The sequence below is a fragment of the Scyliorhinus canicula genome, chromosome 14 (assembly GCF_902713615.1).
Source record: "Scyliorhinus canicula chromosome 14, sScyCan1.1, whole genome shotgun sequence".
NCBI classification, from domain to species: domain Eukaryota; kingdom Metazoa; phylum Chordata; class Chondrichthyes; order Carcharhiniformes; family Scyliorhinidae; genus Scyliorhinus; species Scyliorhinus canicula.
The window spans coordinates 120,079,554-120,091,735 of NC_052159.1; the positions used below are offsets into that span (position 1 = coordinate 120,079,554).

A 12,182-nucleotide genomic window follows, 5' to 3' on the forward strand; every position below is an offset into this window, starting at 1 on the left:
CTTTATTAAGACACAAGGAACAACACATGGTACCCAGGAGTGGCTTCAGACGCTTACTACAGGACAACTTAGTGGCAGACACAGAAAGAACAAAATGGCATGGAAATCTCCTACTGGACATTCGACTTGGGAAGACATCGCTGATGGGAGGATGTGCCTTGGATTCACACTTCAGCTGGACACGACTGGAAATGTAAGAAGTGTCTGGAAAATGTTTAAACAATGGTTCGATTTCGGTATCATAGCATATGATGCAGCAGCAGCCTCAGACGAAATTAAAATAGCAATACTCATCGAAGGACATGAAGCTAGGAAAGTTTATAATGGATTTAAATACTCAAAAGGTGAAGACAGAAACAGCTTACAAACAATACTAAACAAATTTGAAGAGTACTGTAAGGAATTTGAACAGCAAGGCATGCTCAGAGGCCAAACTGCACAGAGACTGAGTGATGCAAAACTTAAAAAATCACGAAAAGAACAAGAAATCGCGAATGAAAAGTACAGATCAAAAAGAAGAAATAACATGAATTTTTCACAAAGCCAAATCCAGTCCAGATCGGAAAGAAAAGGTAACTTACAACTTTTAGAAAGAACAAACGCTGAAATCCATGATAAAATGGCGTCGGAGCACATTTTGCAGTCTCGGGCAAGCAAAAAACTACAAATTGCGTCTGCGCATGCGCCGGAACCGGAAGCCGCGCATGCGCAGTTTAAAAAAAAGGACGCGTTGCCGATCGGTATGTGCATGCGCAAGCCGCGCATGCGCAGTCTAAAAAAGTTTTGGTCGCGGATCGTTATGCGCATGCGCAAGCTGCGCATGCGCAATGGACACAAAACCGCACAGTGAAGGAGGAAGGCCGATTTGCGCGTGCGCAATTCATTCCTACGCGTGGCGTCATGACGTCTGAGCATCCCGACCACGCCTACTTAAAAGGGAAATGCCCGAAAATTGAAAACAAGACACTTAAAGTGGTAAAAGCAAATTTTCTTGCCTAAGAACACAGAAAAACGCCTGAACTTAAACCAGCAGTTAAAAATAACTCGCACAACACCCTGGAAAAAGCAGTCTGCACCACCCAAAGTGAAGAGAACAAAAAGAATTCCGAAACAACAAAAGATGATTTGGTTTTCGAAGAATACTACTCAGACATAGCTGAGTCAGTCGGATATGCTTATCACAGCATCAGCGACACGGTCGCAAAGCTCAACACGAATCTACTCGTGGTAGATGAATCCAACACCATGATGCCATGGCAGCTCGTCGATACATTGGATGACAGCAATACCCAAGACGAAGACGACGCCACACAGAGAGCACAGAAAGACTCCACAGAGCGAGCGATGACAGGCTCCACAGTGCGAGTGATGAAAGACTCCAAAAGGGATGCAAGCAAACACTCCCTGGCGAACACCATGCATGAACAAGACCATGAAGGTAAACCCACTGTATCTGAGCAACCGCAAGCAGACTATGAAAGTCTACCAAGCTCACATGAACAAGAAGAAGACAACGTACATCTAACCACTGACACCATGCATGAACAAGACCATGAAGGTCAACCCGCCGTATCTGAGCAACCACAAGCAGACTATGAAAGTCTAACAAGCTCACATGAACAAGAAGAAGACAATGTACCTCTACCCACAGCATGCGAAAACAGTGACAAGGTGATCACACTCGACGTACAGGATCACAGCGAGACTGACAGGTCTCAGCTTGTCTGTACAGAAGCACAGAGTTGGGCCACCCAACAGTCCAGAGAGACAGCGCCGAAAGAAAACATGCAGATGTTGACTCCAGAAGAGGAGCACCTGGAGTCCAGAGAGACCATGCCAAAAGAAACCATGCAGATTTTGACTCCAGAAGAGGAGCACCTGGAGTCCAGTGAGACAACATCAACAGAAATCATGAAGATTTTAACTCCAGAAGCGGAGCACCAAGAATCCAGAGACACCGCGTCAAATGAAATCGAGAAGAATTTGACTCCAGAAGAGGAGCACTAAGAAAGCAAAGATGAGGAATCAAATCCTCCACAAATGATTGATGTCACCAGCACCGATGCAACATCAGATCATTCGCACTACTCTCGAGACGAAATGCTCAATGACTCAAATTATCCACACGGGACACTCATAGAGTATAACAAGAAAAACAAAAGTCAAAAGAAGCACAGCAGAAACGAGAACAACAACAGCAAGAACAAAAGCAACATGAAGCGCGACAAGACAAACAACAAAGTCAGGCACAAAGATAGCGACAACGACAGAGACAGAAACAACAAGAACGGCAACGAAAACAACAAAGTCAGGAACAAAGATAGCGACAACACCAAAGACAGAAACGACAAGAACAGCAACAAGAACGGCAACGAAAACAACAAAGTCAGGAACAACGACGGCGACAACACCAAAGACAGAAACGACAAAAACAGCAACAAGTACGGCAACGAAAACAACAAAGACAGGAACGACAGAAACAACAGCAATGAAACAACGACTTGTACACAATGGTACTACTCGGCACATGAAGGACAATGCCACAGCACACTGCAAAACGATGACAAGACTACAAACATGTCATGGGATGACAACGAATCGCACAAACTCACATCTGCTCCAGAACGAGCAAGCACACCAGCATCCAAGGCGGATGAGATAATAAATCAATACCACAAGCACAGAAAAAAGTCCATGCCAGTCAACATCAGTGATGTGACCATGCAAACACCTCGGGATGACGCATTGGGTACTTAAAATAACAAGGAACACCAACAACATTCACAACGGAGTTGCAATATCAATATCACACGTCATCAACAACAAAAAGAAAAAAAAAACTGAACAAATTCATCAAGTTTGGACTCATAAATGTTTTATTAAGATTGGACTCATAAAAACATTGGCTTTGTAAAAAAAATGTGCAATAGCACCATCACTTGTATAGATACGCATATCATAAGTAACTGTTTTGTATAATTTTCTTTAACGATGTACAGAAAATATGTAAAGAGAAAAAGGGGGATGTGGTGATCACAAGTTAACTAGATGCAATACAACTGAGCAAACACTAGAGGGAGCACGGGAGAGCCATATAAATAGACCGGGACAGGAAGTGAGGACACACTTCACAGAGGGCAGAACTCGTAGCAGGACACAGACACACCAGCTAGTAGCACTTGAGGTAGCCGTAGGTAAAGCTCTGAAGAGAGAACAAATTCACAATAAAGCATCTTCTCCACATTTGAGACTACGAGCTTTATTAAGACACAAGGAACAACACAATAGATACAGGACAGATGTCACAGGCAGTTTCTTTACTCAGAGAGTAGTAGGGGTGTGGAACGCCCTGCCTGCAACAGTAGTAGACTCGCCAAATTTAAGGGCATTTAAGTGGTCACTGGATAGACATAGAATAGAATAGAACAGCACAGCACAGAACAGGCCCTTCGGCCCTCGATGTTGTGCCGAGCAATGATCACCCTACTTAAACCCACGTAACCCGTATCCCAACAATCCCCCCCATTAACCTTACACTACGGGCAATTTAGCATGGCCAATCCACCTAACCCGCACATCTTTGGACTGTGGGAGGAAACCGGAGCACCCGGAGGAAACCCACGCACACACAGGGAGGACGTGCAGACTCCACACAGACAGTGACCCAGCCGGGAATCGAACCTGGGACCCTGGAGCTGTGAAGCATTGATGCTAACCACCATGCTACCGTGAGTCCCTATGGATGAAAATGGAATAGTGTAGGTCAGATAGGCTTCAGATGGTTTCACAGGTCGGCGCAACATCGTGTTCTATGTTCTATAAATGACCAGTTCTCCAGATTTGCGACTTACAGTGCATCTCTTTCATGCCCTGAACTTTCTTATTGTTAATAAGGGCATGCCTCATATTATTATGCTAAAATCCAGCCCAATTGTTTCTTACCCTTTTCCCGCATAAATAATTAGCGTAAAAGATTGAAAACTCATTTGGAGAAAAATGAGACTGGTATTATTGGAAAAATATTTACGCTTTTATTACTCTTAAGAAGAATTATATTTTTTAGAAACTTAAAGTTCCAGATTTTTTTCTGGGTGTAATCTCTCCTTCGCGATGAGGATTATCGTGGTGATGTTTACAATTACTTCAGGAAGGTTATGTTATTATCATAATTGCTTTCATACAATCTTAGTGACAGCTGATGAAATGGTACATATTGAACCGCTGCTTGTCTGTTAATTATTTTATATTGACATTCTATCCTTTTTTGTGTTCCTTGAATTTCAGCTGTAAAATAAAGGATTATTGTACTTGTTAACTCAGTTTTTCTTCTTTTCAGCTTCCAAAAATGATGAAACTGCCATTCATTGTCCTTATTTTGAGGTTTTGCAACACCAGTGCAGCTGGAAAAGGTGTGACTGCTAGTTTAGATGCAAAGTGGTCATCAATGCCTTTATTGCTGGAGACAAGGTGAGATTAATTTTAGACTTTGTATGCAATAAATTTCACATTTTCTGAAGCTTCTTCTTTAAAATTAAATGAGCAAGATTTCACAGAATTGTTTAGGCAAAGGTGGCGACAATTTAACCCATCGTGTCTACACAGACATTTACCCAGGGAATACATTTTTCCAGAAATAAAATCTTTTAAAAAATATTTTTATTAAGGCATTTGTATATGCTTTAAGCAGAAACCAACACAAGAGTAAGAACAGAAACCTCATAACAAATAAATAACTATCCAAATAACCCAACCTCCCCAGCGTTCCCCACCTCTTCTCCTGCCTTCCCATTCTAACCCCTTTATCCCCCCACCCCCCCAACACTTTTGACACATCAATTTTCCTTGAAAAAGGTCAATGAATGGCTTTCATCTTCAGGTAAACTCATCAACTGACCCTTTGAAGGTGAACTTAACTTTCTCTAACCTCAGGATCTCTGCCAGGTCACTCACCCAGACACCGCCGTCTTAGAATTAGAATTAGAACAGTACAGCACAGAACAGGCCCTTCGGCCCTCGATGTTGTGCCGAGCAATGATCACCCCACTCAAACTCACGTATCCACCCTATACCCGTAACCCAACAACTCCCCCTTAACCTTACTTTTTAGGACACTACGGGCAATTTAGCATGGCCAATCCACCTAACCCGCACATCTTTGGACTGTGGGAGGAAACCGGAGCACCCGGAGGAAACCCACGCACACAGGGGGAGGACGTGCAGACTCCACACAGACAGTGACCCAGCCGGGAATCGAACCTGGGACCCTGGAGCTGTGAAGCATTGATGCTAACCACTATGCTACCCTGCTGCCCTTGCTACCCTGCTGCTCTTTGGAGGCTCCAGGTCCCTCCTCTCAGCAAAATCCATCTCCGGACTACCAGCAAAGCAAATGCCAAAACATCAGCCCCTCTCGCCCCCTGGACTCCTGGATCTTCTGACTCATCAAATATTGACATTTCTGGACTCGGGGCCACCTTCACCTTCAGTACCTTGGACATCTGTGAACCCCTGCCAGAACCCCTTGAGCTTCGAACATGCCTAAAACTTGTGAACATAGTTCATGGGCCTCCCCGCGCACCGCCCACACCGGACCTTCACCCCCTCAAAGAACCTACTCCTCCGTGCCACCGTCATATGCGCCCTATGCACTACCTTAAACTAGATAAGGCTAAACCTTTCACACGACCAAGCCTCCCCCCCCCCCCCCCCCCCCCCCCCCCACCCCCCAACGTCCGTTTGACTTCCCCTACCGGGGCTCCCTCCCAATGCATTAGCTTCTTGTAAATCTTGGCTACCTTACTCTCACCCACTATTGCTTTCGATACCGATTTATCCTGTATTCCCGGGGGCAACAGATCGGGAAAGGACGGCACTTGCTCCCGCACAGAATCCTGTACATTTAAATATCGGAACCCATTCCCACTGGGCAGCTCATAGTCCCCCTCCAATTCCTCTAAACCCACGTGCTAGCTACGTTCTAGCGAGGTGAGGAATAGGGAGAGAGTGCAGTTAAACACGTGGCTACAGGGATGGTGTTGGAGGGAGGGTTTCAGTTACTTGGATAATTGGAGCACATTCTGGGGATGGTGGGACAAACAGGACGGGTTACACCTGAACCAGAGGGGCACCAATATCGTGGGAGGGAAATTTGCTACAGCTCTTCGGTTGGTCTAAACTAATTTGGCAGGGGGATGGGAGACTGATTTGTAGCCCAAAAGATAACTTTGCTGGAGTTCAGGAAGTTGAGGGTAGTGCAGTACTGAGGAAGGTACCAAGGTCACAAGAGTGGACCTGCAGACATGAACGTGGTCTGAAGTGTGTCTCCTTCAATGTGAGGAGTTTCAGGAATAAGGTTGGTGAACTTGAAGCATGGATTAGTACCTGGGACTATGATGTCCGGGGTTTAGATGTTTCAGTAAGATTAGGGAAAGTAATAAAAGAGGTGGAGGAGTTGCATTGTTAATCAAGGAGAGTATAATGGCTGCAGAAAGGCAGTTTGAGTAGGATCTGTCTACTGAGGTCGTGTGGGCTGAAGTTAGAATTGGAAAGTAGTGGTCACTTTGTTAGGAGTTTTCTATAGGCCCCCAAACAGTAACTGAGATGTGGAGGAAAAGATTGCAATGCAGATTTTGGATAGGTGTGGTAGTCACAGGGTAGTTGTCATGGATGACTTTAACTTTCCAAATATTGACTTGCATGTGTGGGTAGGTCGCGTTTTCGGCAGCTTCCGCCGCTAACGGACCAACGGGCCCTTTCAAAGAGCTTTGACGGCCCCTTTACGGCACAAATCGGCAGACAAACGGCGCTAGAAGGCTCCCCACAGGCGTTTATGGAGGGGACCAGGAGCAGGACGGCCAAACAAATGAGCAACGAGAAGCGGCAAGAACGGGCGCGGTAACAGAAAATGGCCGGCTCGGATCAGGCCCAGTAGTCGCGGGAACAGCAGGAGTTCCTTAGAAGTTGCTTTGCTGACCTGAAAATGGCGATGCTGGCCCCAATGAAGGCCTCAATGGAGAAAATGGTTGAGACCCAGAAACTGCAGGAGAAGGTGATCAAGGAAATTGAGAAAAAGGTCTCAGATAATGAGAACGAGATACTGGGCCTGGCTGTCAGGGTGGAGGCGCACGGCGCCCCACATAAAAGGGGCCAGGAGAGGCTGGAAGACCTTGAAAACAGGTCCAAGAGGCAAAACCTGCGCATTCTGGGCCTACCTGAGGTGCGGAGGGGTTAGATGCGAGCGCATTCGCGACCACGTCACTGGTGACCCTGATGGGGTCAGGAGCATTCCCTCGGCCTCTGGAACTGGATGGGGCACACAGAGTCCTTGCAAGGAGGCGCAAAACGAATGAACCGCCGAGGGCCATGGTGGTACGGTTCCACCGCTTCTCGGATAAGGAACGAGTCCTGCGATGGGCTAAAAAGGAGCGGAGCAGCAGGTGGGTAAAAGGTGTAATCCGCATGTGCCAGGACCTTGGAGCAGAACTGGCCAAGAGGCGCGCTGGATTCAGCCAGGCTAAGGCGGCCCTCCACAGTAAAAAGGTGAAGTTGCATCCGGCGAGGCTGTGGGTCACGTATCAAGGTATCACCACCATTACTTTGATACACTGGACGAGGCGTGGAACTTTATCAAGCAAGAAAAGTTGGACTCAACCTAAAGGACAGCCACACTGGGACATAGAACACAGAACAGTACAGCACAGAACAGGAAACAGTACAGCACAGAACAGGCCCTTCAGCCCTCGGTATTGTGCTGAGCATTGTCCGAAACCAAGATCCAGCGATCCCACACCCTGTCATTCTGGTGTGCTCGTATCCAATAACCGCATGAAAGTCCCTAAAGTGTCCGACTCCACTATCACAGCAGGCAGTCCATTCCACACCCTAACCACTCTCTGAGTAAAGAACCTACCTCTGACATCTCCTATATCTCCCACCCTGAATCTTATAGTTATGCTACCTTGTAACAGCTACATCCACCCGCGGAAATAGTCTCTGAACATCCACACTATCTATCCCCCTCAACATCTTATAAACCTCTATTAAATCACCTCTCATCCTCCTCCGCTCCAAAGAGAAAAGCCCTAGCTCCCTCAACCTTTCCTCATAAGACCTACCCTGCAAACCAGGCAGCATCATGGTAAATCTCCTTTGCACCCTTTCCAATGCTTCCACATTCTTCCTATAGTGAGGTGACCAGAACTGCACACAATACTCCAAATGTGGTCTCACCAGGGTCATGTACAGTTGCAGCATAACCCCACGGCTCTTAAACTCAAGCCCCCTGTTAATAAACGCCAACACACTATAGGCCTTCTTCATAGCTCTATCCACTTGAGTGGCAACCTTCAGAGATCTGTGAACATTAACCCCAAGATCTCTCTGTTCCTCCACATTCCTCAGAACCCTGCCGTTGACCCTGTAATCCGCATTCAAATATTTTGTACCAAAATGAATCACCTCCCACTTATCAGGGTTAAACTTCATCTGCCATTTTTCAGCCCAGCTCTGCATCCTATCAATGTCTCTTTGCAGCCTACAACAGCCCTCCACATTATCCACTACTTTACCAATCTTGGTGTCATCAGCAAATTTACTGACCCACCCTTCAGCCCTCTCCTCCAAGTCATTGATAAAAATCACAAATAGCAGAGGACCCAGCACTGATCCTTGTCGTACACCGCTGGTAACTGATCTCCAGTCTGAAAACTTTCCATCCACCACCACCCTCTCTGTCTTCTATGTGATAGCCAGTTACTTAGCCAATTGGCCAAATTTTCCACTATCCCATGCCTCCTTACTTTCTTCATAAACCGACCATGGGGAACCTTATCAAACGCTTTACTAAAATCCATGTAAACAACATCAACTGCTCTACTTTCATCTACACACTAGTTACCTCCTCAAAGAATTCAGTCAAATTTGTGAGTTACCAGCGGTGATTTTTATCAATTACTTGAAGGAGGGGGCTAGAGGGTGGGTCAGTAAATTTGGAACGTTACTCTGTGGGGATGGTAATTGCTGAGTAGCCGGAGGGAGCGACATTATATTGTGCCCTCTTATTTTTGTTTCTTCCATGTGTCTTCGGCCATGTTTTTCGGCTTTTGCTGAGCTCGGCCGCACAGGGAGGAGAGGGGCCCTACACGAAGGACTGCTCTCCTGGTGGCAGGAGCCGTTTCTTTTTTGCAGGGTCGGTTTGTGCCCGGGGTTTGTTGTTTGTTTCCTGGGGAGAGGGGGGCAGGAAATGTTCTTTGGGGGCCGTTGAAGCAGATAAGCTGGGCTTTCCACAGGGAGTGAGGGGCCCGAAAAAAACGAGGCATCTGAATAATCGGAGACAGAGGCAGGAGCGGCCGGGGTCAGCATGGGTCAGCTGATTCACGGAAGCGTAATGGGGGGAGAGCCAGTGTCAAGCAGGTGCTTGACTTGGGGGGCGGGGGGGGGATGCTGCTTTGCTGAAAGAAAAGGAGCCAACATGGGGGAACAGAGGGAGAGTCGTGGGGGCCCAATGGGAGGGTTCGAGTAAGCGGGAGACGCAGGCTCGTGGCTGACCGAAAAAGGGAGATGGCTAATCGGCAGGTGAGAGGGTGGGAGTTAGGGGGATCCAGGCTGATCTCGTGGAATGTGCGGGGCCTGAATGGGCCGGTCATAGAATTTATCATAGATATCATAGAATTTACAGTGCAGAAGGAGGCTATTCGGCCCATCGAGTCTGCACCCAACACTAAGGGCAATTTTGGACACTAAGGGCAATTTATCATGTCCAATCCACCTAACTTGCACATCTTTGGACTGTGGGAGGAAACCGGAGCACCCGGAGGAAACCCACGCACACACAGGGAGGATGTGCAGACTCCGCACAGACAGTGACCCAACCCGGAATCGAACCTGGGACCCTGGAGCTGTGAAGCGATTGTGCTATCCACAATGCTACCGTGTGGTCAAGAGGGCTTGCGTGTTCTCGCACTTAAAGCAGTTAAAGGCAGACGTAGCCATGCTTCAGGAGACGCACCTAAAACTTGCGGACCAAACAAGATTGAGAAAAGGGTGGGTGGGCCAGGTGTTCCATTCGGGGCTGGATTCGAAGACCAGAGGAGTAGCAATCCTGGTCAGCAAACGGGTGGTTTTTGAGGCAGGGAATATTGTGGCTGACAAGGAGGGCAGATACATAATGGTTAGCGGGAAGCTGCAGGAGACTCGGGTGGTGCTAGTGAGCGTTTACGCCCCAAACTGGGATGGAATTTATGAAATGCATGCTGGGTAAAATTCCGGACTTAGACTCACACAATCTGATTATGGGGGGTGATTTTAACACAGTCATAGACCCTGTACTGAACCGGTCAAACCCCAGGTCGGGGAAGCGACCAGCGGCGGCTAAAGAACTGAGGGGATTCATGGAACAGGTAGGGGGGCGTTGACCCGTGGAGTTTCGCCCGACCGAGGGCGAAGGAGTTCTTTTTTTTCCCATGTCCACAAAGTCTACTCCCGCAGAGATTTCTTTGTGATGAGCAGGGCGTTGATCCCCAGGGTGGAGGGGACAGAATATTCGGCCATTGCAGTCTCCGATCATGTTCCACACTGGGTGGAGAGAGGTCAGCCCCCACTATGGAGGCTAGAGGGCTGCTGGCAGACGACGAGGTTTGTGGGCGGATAAGGAGGAACATCAAAAATTACCTGGAAACTAACGATACGGGGGAGGTAGCAGCGTCCACGGTGTGGGAGGTCCTGAAGGCAGTTATTAGAGGGGAGTTAATCTCTATCAGATCCCATCGAGAGAAGAAAGAGCGGAGAGAGAAAGGCTGGTTGAGGAGATACTCCGAGTAGACAGGAGTTAGGCGGAGAACTACGTGACTGGGCTACTGAAAGAGCGCCGGAGGCTGGAGGCGGAATTCGACCTGCTGACCAAAGGAAGGTGGTAGGACAGCTGAGGAAGGCCAAAGGGGCTGTCTACGAATGCGGGGAGAAAGCGAGTAGAATGCTGGCGCAGTACCTTCGCAAGAGGAAGGCGGCCAAGGAAATTGGGGAAATGCGGGATATGGAGGGCAACACAGTCATATTTTTTAGGGTGCTCTACGGTAAATTGTATGAGTCAGAGCCCCTGCCGGGAGGGGAGGGATGAAGCAGTTCATGGACCAATTGAGGTTTCCAAAGGTGGGAGAGGATCTGGTGGAGGGACTGGGGCCCCCGATATACCTGGAGGAGATGGTAAAGGTGCTAGGTAACATGCAGTCGGGCAGGGCCCTGGGGCCGGACGGCTACCCTGAAGAATTCTACAAGAAATTTTCGGAACTACTGTGCCCAGTCCTACTAAGGACCTTTAATGAGGCCAAAGAGAGAGGGACCCTCCCCCCAACAATGTCACAGGCTCCGATTTCACTCATCCTCAAACGAGAGAAAGATCCGCTACAGTGTGGATCTTATAGACCGATATCACTCCTGAACGTAGATGCCAAACTGCTGGCCAAGATTCTGGCTGCTAGAATTGAGGACTGTGTCCCTGGGTGATAGGGGAGGATCAGACAGGCTTCGTCAAGGGCAGACAATTGAACTCCACGTAAGCTCCTAAACATCAGCATGATGCTCTCAGAGGGAGGGGAGGCAGAAGGTGTGACGGCGATGGACGCAGAGAAAGCCTTTGACCGGGTGGAATGGGAGTACTTGTGGGAGGCACTAAGATGGTTCGGGTTTGGTGAGGCATCCATAGATTGGGTCCAGCTACTCTACCAGGCCCCTGTGGCAAATGTGTGCACGAAGAAGGTGAAGTCGGAAGACTTTAGGCTACACCGGGGGACGAAGCAGTGGTGCCCCCTCTACCCGTTATTATTCGCCCTAGTGATGGAGCCGCTGGCCATAGCGCTGCGGACGTCAAGGAAATGGCGGTGGCTAGTTCGGGGAGGGGGAGGAGTATCGGGTCTCGCTTTACGTGGATGACCTGCTCCTGTACATCTCGGAACCACGAGAGGGGCTTGTGGAGGTCATGCAGATTCTGAGGGACTTTGGCAATTTCTCTACAAACTAAATGAGAAGAAAAGCGAGATGTTTGTGATCCAAGCTAAGGGGCAGGAAAAGGGACTGGGAGAGCTTCTGCTGAAGATGGTCAAGACGAGCTTCCGGTACCTAGGGATACAGGTGGCTCGAAAGTGGGATGCCCTCCACAAGCTTAATCTATCTCGGCTGGTAGAGCAGAT

At 48.2% G+C, this 12,182-nt stretch overlaps 1 protein-coding gene across 5 annotated transcripts in view; it reads left to right on the top strand.

The window, feature by feature from the left end:
• uggt2 (UDP-glucose glycoprotein glucosyltransferase 2) overlaps nucleotides 1–12,182 on the top strand; it is a 625,263-nt gene that overhangs the window by 24,147 nt on the left and 588,934 nt on the right. For all 5 annotated transcript variants that reach the window (XM_038817830.1, XM_038817832.1, XM_038817829.1 and 2 more), the window contains one exon: nucleotides 4,337–4,467. In XM_038817830.1, the coding sequence (XP_038673758.1) occupies nucleotides 4,346–4,467 (122 nt within the window). In that variant the 5' untranslated portion in view covers nucleotides 4,337–4,345. The remainder of the gene's footprint in view (nucleotides 1–4,336; nucleotides 4,468–12,182) is intronic.